The sequence below is a fragment of the Hippocampus zosterae genome, chromosome 7 (genome assembly GCF_025434085.1).
Source record: "Hippocampus zosterae strain Florida chromosome 7, ASM2543408v3, whole genome shotgun sequence".
NCBI classification, from domain to species: domain Eukaryota; kingdom Metazoa; phylum Chordata; class Actinopteri; order Syngnathiformes; family Syngnathidae; genus Hippocampus; species Hippocampus zosterae.
This window is the reverse complement of record NC_067457.1, coordinates 20,114,898-20,131,446: the sequence shown is the minus strand read 5'-3', so window position 1 is coordinate 20,131,446 and position 16,549 is coordinate 20,114,898. Positions and strand designations below refer to the sequence as shown.

At 43.1% G+C, this 16,549-nt stretch overlaps 1 protein-coding gene and 1 long non-coding RNA gene across 2 annotated transcripts; one reads left to right on the top strand and one right to left on the bottom strand.

Annotated features, from left to right (window-relative positions):
* Nucleotides 1–4,469: 4,469 nt before the first annotated feature.
* On the bottom strand, nucleotides 4,470–14,371 carry casd1 (CAS1 domain containing 1). Its single transcript, XM_052071831.1, has 18 exons — nucleotides 14,040–14,371; nucleotides 11,857–11,953; nucleotides 11,625–11,745; nucleotides 10,399–10,443; nucleotides 10,242–10,304; nucleotides 10,116–10,160; nucleotides 9,917–10,040; nucleotides 9,555–9,769; nucleotides 8,869–9,294; nucleotides 8,696–8,785; nucleotides 8,504–8,623; nucleotides 8,255–8,411; nucleotides 7,805–7,884; nucleotides 7,495–7,596; nucleotides 7,259–7,399; nucleotides 6,515–6,592; nucleotides 6,339–6,431; nucleotides 4,470–5,937 (listed from the first exon to the last, which is right to left on the bottom strand). The coding sequence occupies exons 1-18, from the start codon at nucleotides 14,257–14,259 to the stop codon at nucleotides 5,680–5,682; spliced, it is 2,475 nt and encodes an 824-aa protein (XP_051927791.1). The 5' UTR covers nucleotides 14,260–14,371; the 3' UTR covers nucleotides 4,470–5,679.
* On the top strand, nucleotides 10,778–11,401 carry LOC127604643 (uncharacterized). Its single transcript, XR_007963378.1, has 2 exons — nucleotides 10,778–10,920; nucleotides 11,292–11,401. It is a non-coding gene; the product is annotated as an uncharacterized LOC127604643 (long non-coding RNA).
* Nucleotides 14,372–16,549: the final 2,178 nt, after the last annotated feature.

The window sequence follows — 16,549 nt, the reverse complement described above, 5'->3', positions numbered from 1 at the left end:
ATGTATGACAAATTTAGCATACATTTTGATAAATGACTTGGTGAACTAAATATTGCACTCTACTGACTGCAAATAGCAACAATTATCAAGCAAAGAAATGGCTTTTTACTTATTTTATTGAACATTCAAAACGTCCCAAACAATAAACAAGCAGCAGAGAGGTAAAGGCGTTTTTAGACGAAAAAACGACCATGTGTAGTAAGGCGTTTTTAGCTGAAAAAAACCCCCCGACCATGTGCAGTAAGGTATTTTCAGACGGAAAAAAACGACCATGTATACTCAGGCATTTTTAGCCGAAAAAAACGACCATCTATAGCAAGCCGTTTTTAGACGAAAAAAACGACCATGAATAGTAAGGCGTTTTTAGACGAAAAAAACGACCATGTATACTCAGGCATTTTTAGCCGAAAAAAACGACCATCTATAGCAAGCCGTTTTTAGACGAAAAAAACGACCATGAATAGTAAGGCGTTTTTAGACGAAAAAAACGACCATGTAAAGTAAAGCGTTTTTAGCCGAAAAAAACGACCATGTATAGGAAGGCATTTTTAGATGAAAAAAACGACCATGTATAGCAAGCCGTTTTTAGACGAAAAAAACGACCATGTGTAGTAAGGCGTTTTTAGACGAAAAAAACGATCATGTATAGTAAGGCGTTTTTAGACGAAAAAAACGACCATGTATAGCTAGCCGTTTTTAGACGAAAAAAACGACCATGTAAAGTAAAGCGTTTTTAGCCGAAAAAAACGACCATGTATAGGAAGGCATTTTTAGATGAAAAAAAACGACCATGTATAGCAAGCCGTTTTTAGACGAAAAAAACGACCATGTATAGCAAGCAAACCGTTTTTAGACGAAAAAAGCGACCATGTATAGTAAGGCGTTTTTAGACGAAAAAAACATCCATGTATAGGAAGGCATTTTTAGATGAAAAAAACGACCATGTATAGGAAGGCATTTTTAGATGAAAAAAACGACCATGTATAGCAAGCCGTTTTTAGACGAAAAAAACGACCATGTATAGCAAGCAAACCGTTTTTAGACGAAAAAAACGACCATGTAAAGTAAAGCGTTTTTAGCCGAAAAAAACGACCATGTATATGAAGGCATTTTTAGATGAAAAAAACGACCATTATAGCAAGCCGTTTTTAGACGAAAAAAACGACCATGTATAGTAAGGCGTTTTTAGACGAAAAAAACATCCATGTATAGTAAGGCGTTTTTAGACGAAAAAAACGACCATGTATAGCAAGCCGTTTTTAGACGAAAAAAACGAGCATGTATAGCAAGCCGTTTTTAGACGAAAAAAACGACCATGTAAAGTAAAGCGTTTTTAGCCGAAAAAAACGAGCATGTATAGCAAGCCGTTTTTAGACGAAAAAAACGACCATGTAAAGTAAAGCGTTTTTAGCCGAAAAAAACGACCATGTATAGTAAGCCGTTTTTAGACGAAAAAAACGACCATCTATATTGAGGTGTACCCTTGAAAAGGCACTCCAAATACGCCTATGGTGAAAGACAACTCACAGTCACTGGTAGTGTAGAGGTATACATCCTTGCGTTTGGTCCAGGCAGCCCCGGTTCAAACCCTGCATTGGTCATGTGTGAAAATGCAACACTTACTCTTTTCTAGAAACCCTCTAAAGTGCATGTCAAATACGCCTATAGTGCAGGACAAGTCAGTCATTTGTCGTGTAGAGGTATACATGCTGGCGTCTGGTCCAGGGAACTCTGGTTCAAACCGAGTTCTGTGTGAAAATACAACACTTACCGGTAGTAACATTTTCCTGGCCATATTATACTATGTCGTTTTTTTTCGGGCAAAAACGCCTTAATATACTATGTCGTTTTTTTCGGCTCAAAAACGCCTTACTATACTATGTCGTTTTTTCCGGCTAAAAATGCCATACTACACTATGTCGTTTTTCGGGCCAAAAGCGCCTTACTATGTCATTTTTTCGGCTCAAAAACGGCCTACTATACTATGTCGTTTTTTTCCGGCTCAAAACGCCTTAATATACTATGTCGTTTTTTTCGGCTCAAAAACGCCTTAGTATACTATGCCGTTTTTTCGGGCCAAAAACGCCTTACTATATATACTGTCGTTTTTTTCGGCTCAAAAACGCCTTACTATACTATGTCGTTTTTTTCGGCTCAAAAACGCCTTACTATACTATATCGTTTTTTTCGGGCCAAAAACGCCTTACCATACTATGTCGTTTTTTTTCGGGCAAAAACGCCTTAATATACTATGTCGTTTTTTCGGGCCAAAAACGCCTTAATATACTGTGTCTTTTTTCGGGCCAAAAACGCCTTACTATACTATGTCGTTTTTTTCGGCTCAAAAACGCCTTAATATACTATGTCGTTTTTCGGGCCAAAAACGCCTTACTATACTATGTCGTTTTTTCCGGCTAAAAAGGCCATACTATACTATGTCGTTTTTTTCGGCTCAAAAACGCCTTACTATACTATGTCGTTATTTCGGGCCAAAAACGCCTTACTATACTATGTCGTTTTTTTGGCGCCAAAAACGCCTTACTATACCATGTCGTTTTTTTTGGCTCAAAACGCCTTACTATACTATGTCGTTATTTCGGGCCAAAAACGCCTTACTATAATATGTCGTTTTTTTCGGCTCAAAAACGCCTTACTATACTATGTCGTTTTTTCCGGCTAAAAACGCTATACTATACTATGTCGGTTTTTTCGGGCAAAAACGCCTTAATATACTATGTCGTTTTTTCGTGCCAAAAACGCCTTACTATAATATGTCGTTTTTTTCGGCTCAAAAACGCCTTACTATACTATGTCGTTTTTTCCGGCTAAAAACGCTATACTATACTATGTCGTTTTTTCCGGCTAAAAACGCTATACTATACTATGTCGGTTTTTTCGGGCAAAAACGCCTTAATATACTATGTTGTTTTTTCGTGCCAAAAACGCCTTACTATACTATGTCGTTTTTTTCGGCTCAAAAACGCCTTACTATACTATGTCGTTTTTTCCAGCTAAAAACGCCATACTACACTATGTCGTTTTTCGGGCCAAAAACGCCTTACTATACTATGTCGGTTTTTTCGGGCAAAAACGCCTTAATATACTATGTCGTTTTTTCGTGCCAAAAACGCCTTACTATACTATGTCGTTTTTTTCGGCTCAAAAACGCCTTACTATACTATGTCGTTTTTTCCAGCTAAAAACGCCATACTACACTATGTCGTTATTTCGGGCCAAAAACGCCTTACTATACTATGTCGTTTTTTTCGCGCTAAAAACGCCTTACTATACTATGTCGGTTTTTTCGGGCAAAAACGCCTTAATATACTATGTTGTTTTTTCGTGCCAAAAACGCCTTACTATACTATGTCGTTTTTTTCGGCTCAAAAACGCCTTACTATACTATGTCGTTTTTTTCCGGCTCAAAACGCCTTAATATACTATGTCGTTTTTTTCGGCTCAAAAACGCCTTACTATACTATGTCGTTTTTTCAGGCCAAAAACGCCTTACTATGTCGTTTTTTTCGGCTCAAAAACGCCTTACTATACTATGTCGTTTTTTTCGGCTCAAAAACGCCTTACTATACTATATCGTTTTTTTCGGGCCAAAAACGCCTTACCATACTATGTCGGTTTTTTTGGGCTCAAAAACGCCATACTCTACTATGTCGTTTTTTTCGGCTCAAAAACGCCTTATGGTCGAATTTTTTGGGTGAAAACGCCTTACTATATATATGGTCGTTTTTTTTCCCACTAAAAACGCCTCACTATACATGGTCGTTTTTTTCGGCTAAAAATGCCTTACTATATATACGTGGTCGTTTTTTTTTCCGCCTAAAAACGCCTTACTATACATGGTCGTTTTTTCGGCTAAAACGCCTTTCTATACATGGGTTTTTTTGGGGCGAAAAACGCCTTAGTATACATGGTCGTTTTTTTCGGCTAAAAACGGCTTGCTATACATGGGCGTTTTTTTCCGACAATAAAAGCCTTCCAAAAAAAAAAAAACCACCGGCTCGTTTGCGACCGTCACATCACTCAGGTGTGTACGAGGGAATTGACCAAGTGCAGCGAACAGGTGCGGTCAGATGGCGACCGTGTGCGTGGCCTTTTATCAGGTGAGCGAGCAGATCACCAGCAAGCTCTGCAGAAGCCTGATATTGAACCTCTTCATTTGAATCAGGTGTGTTGCAACAGGAAGAGTTGGAAAACATGCAGGATAGCGGGCCTCCAGGACTGGGATTGCCCACCCCTTCATTATACTGTCAAGTTTTCAGCAAATAATAAAAAAAAAACACACACACACACCAATTTGGTTAAATTAGTCAATTAGTCAAATGTATTGTTACTTAAATTGCACAAGGGCCCTTTTGAATGATTTAACCCTTAGTGGAAGGTGTGGCATCAATAAAATGATTCAATGAATTATTTTTGTTCTTTCTGGCCCAAGAGGAAATAAGCACAACCTATTTCAGACAACGGGAGCCAAAACTGCACATTTTATGAGGTGATCATGATGTACATCATAGTGAAGGCATTTATAAATATGGATACATTTCACATTTTAAGACATCACAAAAAATGTGTAACAAAAAGTATAAATACTTGTTGCTTTTACACTACCAAAATGGAACAATTAAGGCCAGAGTGCCAAAGTACCACAATTCGGAAACCGCTGGTTTCAAATCTTAAATGACATCAAGGCTCAACAATTTTTGGAGAGGAATGCGGCGACTGACACTCGCATTGCGCCTTCTCAGTCCAAACACTAAATGCAACTCATTTGCAGTAACGCCCGTAGATCAAAAGTTTATCTGGTGATTTTCTCGATACAAACCTGCTTCAGTGCAGACAATTAGCTGCACGTGGACTCATTGTCAGCAACGAGTGTCATTAAATAAAAGTGCTAAATCCTGCGTAGGAGAGGGCAGGCCACAAAAATAAAACACCCAAATATAAAATATCATCGAGTAGCCTTTTTCACCCAGTCAGTTCGTGTTGGTGGCTACTCACGTGTATGGAGTCGGTGGGGAAAAAGCTGCATGTCGAATGGGAGTTCGTTAGTTAGTTGTCGTGCTGGCCAACCAGTGCATGTTTCACCACAGCTCGAAGAGGCAGATTATAAACAAACCAAAAAAGTCAAAAATGTGTCATCGATCGAATCGACGACTTTCTTCACTTCGCGGGTGCGCAAAAAGTACCGAGTATAAAATATACGCTTCATTTTAAATAATTAAATACTGTACATAGGGGGGAGGGGGGGTAGTCTGAGTTTTGATCAGAAGAGCGACTTGTTCGTCCATCTTTCAATTCCAGTCCTGTACAACACAATGATGAAAATAGGAAGCAGACGGCTCGCGTTTGTTTTTTTTTTCTTTTTCTAGTTCAGTCAATGTGGACGGAGAGTTGAGAGGCCGCTTCAGTCCTGAATGAGAAGTTCTCAAGAAAATGGACCTTTCGTTGTTGTTGTTCTTCTTAATAAATGTACCATCCCTCCCTTTTTGCAATGTCAAATTTTTAAAGTTTTCGTTTTACTTACTGTGAAAGGTGGTAGGGGGTGGGGGGGGGGGGGGGGTTCAGGGAGGGAGTGAGGGTAGATGGGCATTGTTCTTCAGTGTGCGACTATCTCAGCAGTAAAAAAAAAAAAAGGTGTTCGGTGAACGACACACCTCACCAGGCTCAAGTTTGACGGTCTTGGGCAATGAAAAGGGTGAGCGTTGCCAGGATCAGGAAACCCCCCACCCTCTTGAGGAGCGCCGCCGTGTCCTTGGGGATGACCACCTGGGCTAAGTCGTTCGTGATGACTGAAATCTCGTGGGCGACGCACACGAAGATGAACGTGCTGACCAGGATGTTGAGCGATGGGCTGCCGGGGATCAGGATCAAGATGCCCTTGGTGTCCGCCGCCAGCCAGATGTGATACTGACAGATGAACAGCTGGGGGAGACAAAAGCATTCAGGCAAGTATGTGGGCGGTTTCGAATGGCTTCGTCATGGAGTCGTACTGTTTCCTACACGCTATCAACATGGAGGATCTTCTTTCATGCTATGTAAAATTCTCTGATGAGAGGTTTGTCTATGCGGAGTCTCAGGAATCATTCACAGATACGGACATTACTTCTTTCACAAAAAGTCAGTTGCGGACATTTTTATATGAGACAAATACATGTGTACATTAAAAAAAGTCCACACGCCCCCGTTCAAAACTTAGTCCAGCCTCCATTTTTTTATTTTACAATGACAAAAACTTTGCATTTGGCTAAGGGTGTGTCGACTTTGTATATCCACTCGAGTTTTCATCATTAATGTTTTTAACTCTGTTGGCGAGACAGTCTCACCTCCAAGGAGATCTTTCCAAACCAGGCAAAGAAGGAGCTATAGATGGAGCGGGCGTAGCCGGGAATGTTCCGGATTAGGATGAAGGCCAAGATCTGTTTGTGTGAGCAAAGGTCAATTGAAGTTGACATTATATGACAAAAAAATATTTTAAAAAGGAGCAGAAACTATTAGATACCTGCACTACAGAGATGTAAGGATGCATCTCGTTACACTCCGATTTGTTTTTGCACCCGCTGGCCCACACGGAATATGTCTGGAATGATGGGAGGAGACAAGTGTTGACGTGCTTGACGTTTTGAGTGAGGTGAGGTGAAAAGATTGGCTGTGGGATAGTTGCCGTTGAGAGTTTCTGTATACACAAGACTTTTGTGTGTGCGCGTGTGAAAAAAGAAAAAGAAAAATATTTGAGTACGTCAGAGCAGTAAACAAAGCTAGGCGGGTTGAGGAAGACTTTTGAAGGGCCACTGTGATCCGTTTTTCAGTTTTTCATATTCGAATAACATACTGCTGACCAATTGTAAATGCTCCAGTTCAGTTTTCTGAACGCAATGGAGCACCGTTGTTCATGTCACAAAATTTGAAGACCTTCACACGGCGGATTCAGTGTCATTCACAAGATTTAAAGAATTACTAATCGTCGACCGCATGACAAAAATAGAGAAACTCATTCATATTTACCGGAGAGCAGCCCAAATCTCCTGCTTAAAAAAACAACAACTAACAAACAAACATTTGTTTGAAGTTGATAAATTTTTACGTGTCGACTTTACCATCAGTTTGAGTGTATATTGTCCTTGGTGTGGTTATCTCCAATCAAAAAACTCTGAATCGTTGACCCGGTTCTACCATAAGCCCCCCCACTGAGGTTTGCAGGACGTTCTCAAGATGGAACTGTACAAAAAGGGCAAATCGCTCTTACGACAAAGGTGACGATGGCGAGAAAGAAGAGCGGGCTGGAGATCCAGGCAGAGAAGAGAGCTTCTCCTTTGCCTTCGCACAGCACCTGCCGCTTCTGCAGCACCAGGTAGACGAAGGCGAACAGCATGCCGTGGATCACCGCCTGCCGCGCAAACGCATCCAAACAAATTTAACCTCGCATGGCTAGAAAACGAGATGCCGCAGCAGACGTGAGTGCGTCGCGACGTCAAAACGTACAAATCTGTCCAGCTTCCATCTGAAGCCCCACTCGTAGACGCTTCCGTTCACTTCAAAGAGCTTGGAGAAGGGCCAAAAGGAGAAGACGGCGTGAAAGAAATCCTGCGGACACAAAGACAAACTTCACCCAAAATTGCTTTGGGAAGTGATACCGGGTGCGCCACTAAATCTAAATGTATCCTTTTCACTCGTCAAGATGTTAATACTGTGATAGCCGTTTCGCACTATCGATGACGGCGACTACTTTTGTCTTTCAGCGCGATTAATGTGAATTTGGCAGTAGGCTACAATGTGCGCAGATTTGGCTCACCTCTGAGTACGCCAAGACGCAGATGAACAACAGAAGGACCAGAAGCTTGACGAGGACGCCGAGATGCCACATGCCGCTGACTGTACATGACACAAGACCGCCGTTAAGTTTAAAGTGCGACGCGGTGAAAAGTTTCCAATCGGGCCGGAACGGTTGATCGAATTCAACGAGACATCTCGATGTCATTTTCAAATTGCAATGACTCCAATTTTACAAAAACAAAAACAGATCAACTCCAGTTACATTTTTAATTTGATAGGTTCGGTGCTTAGGAAGTGCGTGCTTCCTCGTTGTCTTTTTTACATTTACTTCTTGTGTTTGTTAAAACCCGAATGGGAAAATACTTTGGAGAAGAAAAAAAAAAAATCACAAGAACAAAAACAACACTCTCATTAAATGGCGATTCCATTCTTTTTCAAAATCATTCATCCTTTGTCTCCAAACGCTTACCGTTGGCCATCTTCTGCGGGATTTGAGGCCACATGGCCATCATGCCATAGATGACGGCGAACCAAAAGGTGACTAGTGGGACAAAGTAATAGAACTGGTAGGGCCTGTCCATCACCACACACAAGACTAACACCAGGAAGTTCAGACGAAAAAGCACCTGCAGGAAGAGGAAGGATTCATCAGGAAAACAACAATAGCAATAGACATTCAATTTTTGAATGCGGCTCCGACCACCCCGTGCGTTCTCACCTGACATACTCTATACAGTCCAAAATCTCCTTTGAGCCAAAAAAAAGAAAAGTGCCCATAGCCGGTCTGGAAAAGGTACGCGGCCACCAGCACCCGCACGTGCATGTACACGGGAATGAACTGAAAGGCGCGACATTTGATTTATTATTCTGATGACGTCTTGAAACGACGCGCGAGACGTGAGGAACTCACCGCGCTGGCTCCAGAGATGTGATAGATCAGGATGACCAGCTGCATCCAGCCCTTCCACTCATCGGTTTGCTCTCGATTCAGTAATCGGGTCTGCGTGGCAGGGAACAGGAACGTCGTCTTTTATCGCAAGTCAAAAACGGAGGCCGCATCTCACCGCTAAATGAAGGCCGTACCTCTTTGCTGTTGTCACTGTAGAACACCCCCAGTACAAATATGTAGATGAGGGGGATGAAGAAGGTCAAGTGGGTGTAGAACTTGTGCTCCTTCATGAACAAGTCGGCCCGATCGCAAAGATAAAAGTAGGCCATGATGATGCCCATTTTGCACACGGCCTGGAAAAGCGCCGCGGCTCCCGGCGGGGCCACGGCGCTCGCCGGCTTCTTTTCTTCCAGACTCTCGACGTCCGGCGGCACGGGCCGGTGGTGGTGGCGGCGGTTGTTACCGAGGACGTGAAAGCCCAGGAGGACGAGGGCCGAGGCCACGAAGAAGCACAGGGCCAGTTTCTGCAGGAGGGTGGGCGACGGCGCCGTCTGGCAGCAGGAGCCGTCGATGGGTCTGTGGAGCTTGTTGCACAAGGCGTTCATCAGCACCATGGCCCCCTAAAACGCAGCAGCGATACTCCGTTGAGCTGATTTGGATCCAGTCAGTCCCATGTCTTGTCTTATTTTTATTTTTTTCTCATCTCCTGAGACAACTCGCTTCGCTATCCTTTTTTTGTTCAGTCCTGCTCTATGAGCTTTGTTTTCTAAAACGTTATTGAATTTCTGATCATTCATTCATTATGACTTTAGTTTTTTCTTCTTCTCAATTTTACCCGTGTGCAAGAAGGACCTTCTTGACCACGACCGAATGAACTTACAATATCTCTGGCACCTTCGGGTATGTGCAGCCCGTCGTCCGATTGGCCGATGGTCTCCAGCGCCGCCTTGCGTGAGGCGGCCAGTCGCTTCACCGACGACCTGTTGTTCCGCTTGGCGGCGTCAATCGCATCCACCGCCGCTTTGTTGTAGAGCTCCAACTGCTGATTGGTGATCACCTTCCGGTCCTTTCTCAGCAGCTCCTCGTTGACCGGTTCTGGAGGGGAAGATCGCGTGGGTTGACTGCATGCTTGCGGGTGTTAAACGAGCAACGGATGGCAGGGCGATGGGAAATTCATCACTGGGGTGAAGCAACGAGTCAGCGGATCATATTTCCGGCCTTGAATTGTATCGGACGTGTGACCTTGTAGGACCCAGTAGACCTCTCCGTGCTGGGCCAGCCTCTCCAGGTACACGGCCATGGCGCTCACGTTGACTCGGTACTGCTTCAGAGTCTCACTGCTGCCACCGTGCAGTTTGATGGACCACTGCGGTAAATGAAGACCACAAGAGAGGGTTGAAGACCCAGCTCGCGCGCCGCACGGGCTGTTCAACAAACGTACCGTTGCGGCACCGAGGATGACGACATCGGGCCTCGCTGAGCCTTCCTGAAACGCACCGCACTGCAGACGTTACAAAATGCTGCGGCCGGCCGACTTGCCGCAAGGTGAGAACGCGTGCTCGCTTACGCGTGTCCACGAGGCCAAACGCTGCGTCATCGAGTTGTTCGCCTCTGGATGCCAGAGGAAGTCCTGCACGCGCAAAAGAAAGGAGGATGGGTTTTTTTTTCACTTCCCGTCGTCGATTGCACAGCCGAGACAAATGCAATTGACAAAAACAGCTCACCACATAAAGAGAGGAACTCTTTTCTTGGAAGGCGATGTCCGCGTGCTTCCATTCGGCATGGAACATAAAAGAGATTCTTGTTTGCGACATTGTGAGACTTCTCAGCTGCAATCTTGATACCCAATACACGGACTTGAATTGTCCACTCGAGAGCCCTTCGGGTCAGCCTTCATTGAGGAGCAGGCTTGGAGGGGAATCCCAGATAAACTCAGCTTTTGTTTGGTTCGAGAGCAATGATGAATTTGAAAAAGAAAAAATAAATAAATAAATAAAAAACAGTCTCCTGATTTAAATAGGTCGGGGTATGCTACTGTATACGCCACAGCTGTCAAAATCCAGGCCCGGGGGCCAGATCTGGACCGCCACATCATTTTATGTGGCCCACGAAAGCAAATCAAGCATGTTACGTTCCATAATGCTTGCTAAAGTCTGAACCAAAATGTCAAATTGTCAGATGTAACCCACAATAGCAGTCATTATTCTTGACTTCTGATTTTAAAACTAGTTATTCAACAATGTGTTGTGCGCTGTATATGTAGTACTAGCTGGTTCGCCGCCCTCCGGGCGGCTCATCAGCTAGTTCCTGCGGAAGGCTGGTAAGGTGGGCCTTCGGCCCACAAAAGTGTTGTTGCTTGGTTCAACTTTTTGTTCATCTTCATTGCTTATCGCGAAAATAAAGTGATGTTTAGCTCTACTAAATAACTAACAATTTCATTGCAATGCTTGTGGGTAGACAACATTTTTTCGCTAAGATGCCCGCGCGATCGTAGTGAGCCACTGCCTGAGCGGCGCAGTGGCGGCGCGCAGCGGCGCGGTGAAGTAGGTACGTTTTGAAAAGGGACAGACGGAAGGACAGACCGCGTGGGGGACGACGCGCAATATATATATAGAAGATGTGAAGGTGCTGAAACATTTAGATGATTTCCCAAAATTCGTAAGAGAAACAATGTGGCCCGCGACAAAAATGAGTTTGATAACCCTGTGATACGCAGTCACTTACCCCCCCACCCCCAAAAAAATAAAAAGTACTTAAAATATTGCATTGTTTTTGCTATATATTATAAATTGCTGAATCTGTAGAGCGGACGCTGTGACGCCAGCTGACTTCGTAGGTGTTCTCATTCCAAAGGCCCCTCCTGCCTCCCAACATATAATGCAAAGTGAATGTTCTCAAGCCATCGTCGACTTCAAATTGTAAATTGTGTTAAAATGACGTCAACACATACCTTCTTCCCATCTTCTCGTCGGTCAGGCTCAATAATTTTGATGAAGGAGTAAAACAGCTGTCGGATTCGGGAATCTCCAAGGAAGGCCACTCGCTTTTTCGAAAGGCAGGTTTTGGCTTCACTGTCGCACAAAGACAACCATTGTCAAGCACGCATAGCGTGCGGCTGTAGATTTCCTCTTTGGTATTTGCTTTGTACGCACATGTCACACAACGCCATCTGAGGGACTCACATGCTTTTGTACTTGTGCATCATGCAGCCGTAAGGCTGCCAAACATTCTCCCCCAAGTACCGTCCGCTGGACAGCAGCCATTCGCATGAATCTCGGCCTATGGGAGGTCAAAGCACAGAGAAGCTCCCGGTAAAAATAAATACAAAGCATCAAAAGAACATTGACGAAAAGAGCTTTTTCCCTGCGCCCATTCAGGACTACCACCACATACAGAGCGAAATAAAGGAAGGCATCGGCGAGTCACTCATTTGTAGCCGACGGTCGACGACGACAATCCGGTTGTCGTTTTGCTTCCGTGACGATGAACAACGACAAGGCTTTTGTCGTATCGTGATGTTTATAGACAATTGACACATTTGCGTTTGACTTCTGGGAGTTACTGTGCCGGCAGGCAGAAAGACGTGTTCATTTCGTGTCGTCGCGACTTACGGATGCTGCTCCCTGTGTGTAAACAACACGCCCCCATGCATTGTCACTCACCAGCCGCTCTATTAGGGGGACTGGTTCATCGACCTGTAAACCATTTCCAAATAATAATGGTTATTCCTTGTGTAATTGGTTGAGGAAAATATCAACTCTACAGCTGAAATAGTTTACGTGCAGTAGGACTTTTTTTTTTCCTCCCCTCCCTCAAGTTAATCCACTTGTAAATTGGTTACAAATAAATTTGGCATCATGCTCATGTAATTGTTTGAGGAGCATATTGTAATACATAATTGCTCCAGCAGTTTAGAAAACTAACGCGCAGTACTTTTTTTTTCTGGAAACAATTGTCTCATATTCTAATGCCGATTGCAAACTTAATATGTACAGACGCGTCCAAAAATCCTTGTTACTTCAGTTGCCATCACGCTCTCAAATGTGAGATGAAGTCGGAATGTACAGTATGTCTCCCTTTTCAGCTGGATCAGGTGCATCGTTGACCTCACCCTTTTGTTAAGGACAATACAAGCAAGTGTTAGGTTGCACACGCCTTCGGGTTCCGCTCACGAGTTGAGGAGGCACGCAAAGTCTCTTGACAGCCACTATTTCTTTTTTTTTTTGTGGATACTTTCGAGGCTGCACTTTCCCAGATTGAATGTGAAGCAAAGGGAACGTGTCTGCGCCGCTATTTTCAATCATTGGATCCAAAATGACGACATGCAAGTGACTCTTTATTGCAGTGAATTTTACTGGAATTGCGAACATTTTTTACGTTATGTAGATCAAACAAAACACTGAAACATGATTGCTTGTATTTTTTTCTATATTGTTTGGCAGTTGGGACAAAAAATGTGACATTATTACTGGCATACAAAGACATTGTGCTATCTACATGGGAAAGTTAAAATCAGAAAGCATTGTAGTGGTCATCTTACTGAAAAAGAGTTACAAATGTTGCACAATTAGAATTGTTTTGCATAATTGCACTGAAGAAATCGGTTGTCTGTAAAATAACTGCACTTTCATTATCTAGCAATAATACATACTCTTATCAGCTTCTGTAAACAATGCCATTAACTTATTTCAATGTAGAAATAACATTGAAATCGGGAGTAGATTTCTAACTTTTGGCCCGGCCCTCCACAATATTTTCTGCTTCTCAATTAGGGGGGGAAATAATTGCCCACCCCTGCTCTACACTACACGGAGTCTTTTTTATTTGTCCCACCGGGGTTTAGCTAGTGTGATTATAAAGAGACCGAGAATCTCTTGTTATTGTATTGATTAAGCTTTACTAGTAGTGGTGCCAACGTTTGCCTGCCTCGCTAATACCCTGTCGTTTTTATTGGTACAGTACTTGTCGTCCAATGAATATCTAAGAATTGTAATGCAATAGGAGATAAAGCGTTTCTAGTATGACAAACTGGTTCTATTAATGGTGAGCAAGACACCCGTAGAAAAATTGACCTTAAAGTGGGTGTCCTGCTCAAATGGATTTAAGGGTTTTCAGACAAGCATGCTGCCAAAGAGCATGTAAACAACACGGCTCCCTCGACGCGGCGTCGGCTAGTCAGCATATCAAGCCAAATCCAAGCCACTAAGCCATATCGTTACTACCGCAACGTCTGCCGGCGGTGTTGTCAAACTGCTTTGCATCTTTCGCGAAGTAGAGTGACCGTAACGGGGCGAGAAGCCAGCTAGCATTAGCGATTAGCATGTGACAAGTGTTCCAATTCCGGAGCGACGAGTGAACAGCTTACCTCCAAAATAGCGCGAGGCCGTGTGGAATATGACGAGTAAAACAACGAGCACGAGCGATATCAACTTGGCATTCCTAATGGTGAAATGTTGGTTTATTTCACGCTTGCCCAAGACCAGGACCGCCATCTTCGCTCCTCCATGACAACAAGCAGCTGTGAACTCTCCACGGGAGAGTCTCCGAACCTCCTCCTCCTCGTCGTTTTCTCCTCCCCCTTCCATACCTGACTGCTAATTTGAAAGAGTCACTGCCTAGTATATTGCAAAACTAACCAACGTTTTTGCTCACATTTGCGCTCATATTCGAGACGAACTAGGGATGTGCTGGAAGCAAAATTCGACCCCGGAATAGTCGGGCCATAACGTGCCATATACAGTCTACATATTTTCCCGAAATTCGCCATGGCCACCCGGTTCCAGGGACGAACTGTATCGGTTCATACGTGTCTGATTTTTAAATAGATTTTTTGTGCAATACGTTGTCATTAAAATTCCCAGTGAACTGAGGCTGACCTTATAAGACACCACAGAGAAAATTAACATTCACTTTCCCAAAAAAAATCTTAGCTTGATTTTCTCGTTTGTTGTCTGCAACGAGTAGGAAAAAGTCTAATCGCAGGTTGATTTTCATTTCTACAAAGAAACATAGTACAACAAGGGACACAAATGGAAAAATGGCTCGCGTATTTATTTTGGATTCCCGCAGGTTTCACTGAAAGCTTTTTTCCTACTACCGGGAGATGGCGACAACGCCGCGCCTGAAGACGATGTAAAAGATAAATGGGCTGTTACTTTGCGTGCGCTTTTCTACCTCGGGTGCTTTACGCCGTTCCCTCATTCACACCTACTGATGTCGCAACAGCAGGAGCAACTGGGGACTCACTCAGTATCTTGCTCAAGGACACTTCGACATAATCGTAAGGGCCGGGCATCTAACCAACAACCTGTAGGTTGGGAAACGACCATGCTGCCAGTCTTGTATTACGATAACCAGGTTGCCGAACTTTATGGCATGTGGCTCACTTTCATTTTTGTGGCGTGAAATTTAAGCAACAATTTTTATGGTAAACCAATACAGTCATCATCATGTGTGTAAAAAAGCAAAAAGCCATTTTGAGAAAGGGGGCAACATACGACAAACGTACTCGTGTGCTCACTTAGTTGAGAAAAATGCCGCTCAATCGATGGCCCTCTTGCCGCACCTGTGCCTGCACTTTACGAATTTCCTCGTGTACACCTGACTCCAATTGACCTGCATGCCTGACGTCACATCCGCCATACAATAAGTATGCTGAGACATCACATTCAAGTGTACAAGTTTGAGTCTCCCAATTATCTTGTTCATTTGAACTAAGATTAATTCATACTTAAACATAATCTGAATTGTGTTATTCATATGATTTCGTCTGCATGGCCAATGCACAACCGAAAAAGAGGAAACACTGCCCTCTAGAGGCTATAGAAGTACTGCAGCTGACAATTTTACAGTACAGTACTGTACTGTACTGGTACCACAGGTTGTGTCATTTCATTTTTAGATATGCTCATTTCTAATGGTCTAAAGTAGTTATTGATGTCATCAACGTTCATCACACTCACGTATCACTGCAAATATACATTAATCTAAATCATGGGAATTTATTTGGATGCCAAGGCTGTAATATGCAATGAGAAAGCAACATGAAAGGATTCATATGTGCAAGAAAAGACATCACGCATTGGCATGAACGGTGTGAACACTTAAACTTAAAATGTAAATGTGATGATGAGGAGCAACAAGGGGGTCAAGAAAACATGATCGTGCTTCCGTCCAAGATGGATGTTGAAGTCAATAACGACAAGGTGATCAATGTCACCAAAGTTCTGACAACAGAAGTGACACTAAATTTTGTGTCAACATGAAAGCACTTAAGTCAATGAGTAGTGTGTTTTGGAACATTGGACATGCTTTATTTCAGAACTTTTCACAATTTATTTAAACATCTCACATATACAAAATAGGTACAATAGACTTTGCGATGTCATTCTTGAGAGATAGGCCGCCGAAAATGCATTCAGAATTGGATGAGAATGGGATGTCAGTATGAACTCTGGATGTGTGATTTGAAGGGTAAAGCTTGAACAAAACCCCAAAACAAAGTAAAATTTCAAGACAAACAAAAAAAACCATGAAACAAATACTGGACATCAGGTTAAGGGGTATTCCACCTGCTTAAAGTGGGAGCCTATCAGAGGACTAATGCAAGACTCCTAAAAGATCAATACAAAATAATACAGATAAGAGTGGTTTTGTCCACAGCTGCAGATTAGCACCATTGATCTCTGCTTCAAGTTACCAAACACCTTCTGATATCAGACAACGCTTGAAGCATTAGAAGCCCAAACATCTCTGTTGTGGACCCTGGTTTTGCCTATTTAAGCACATGCATGAGGTAGTTTAAACCTTATTTTCATGGAAATTGTGGTTTTAAACCTCCTCTTTGGAAGATATACAAAGACCACAAAGTGATGC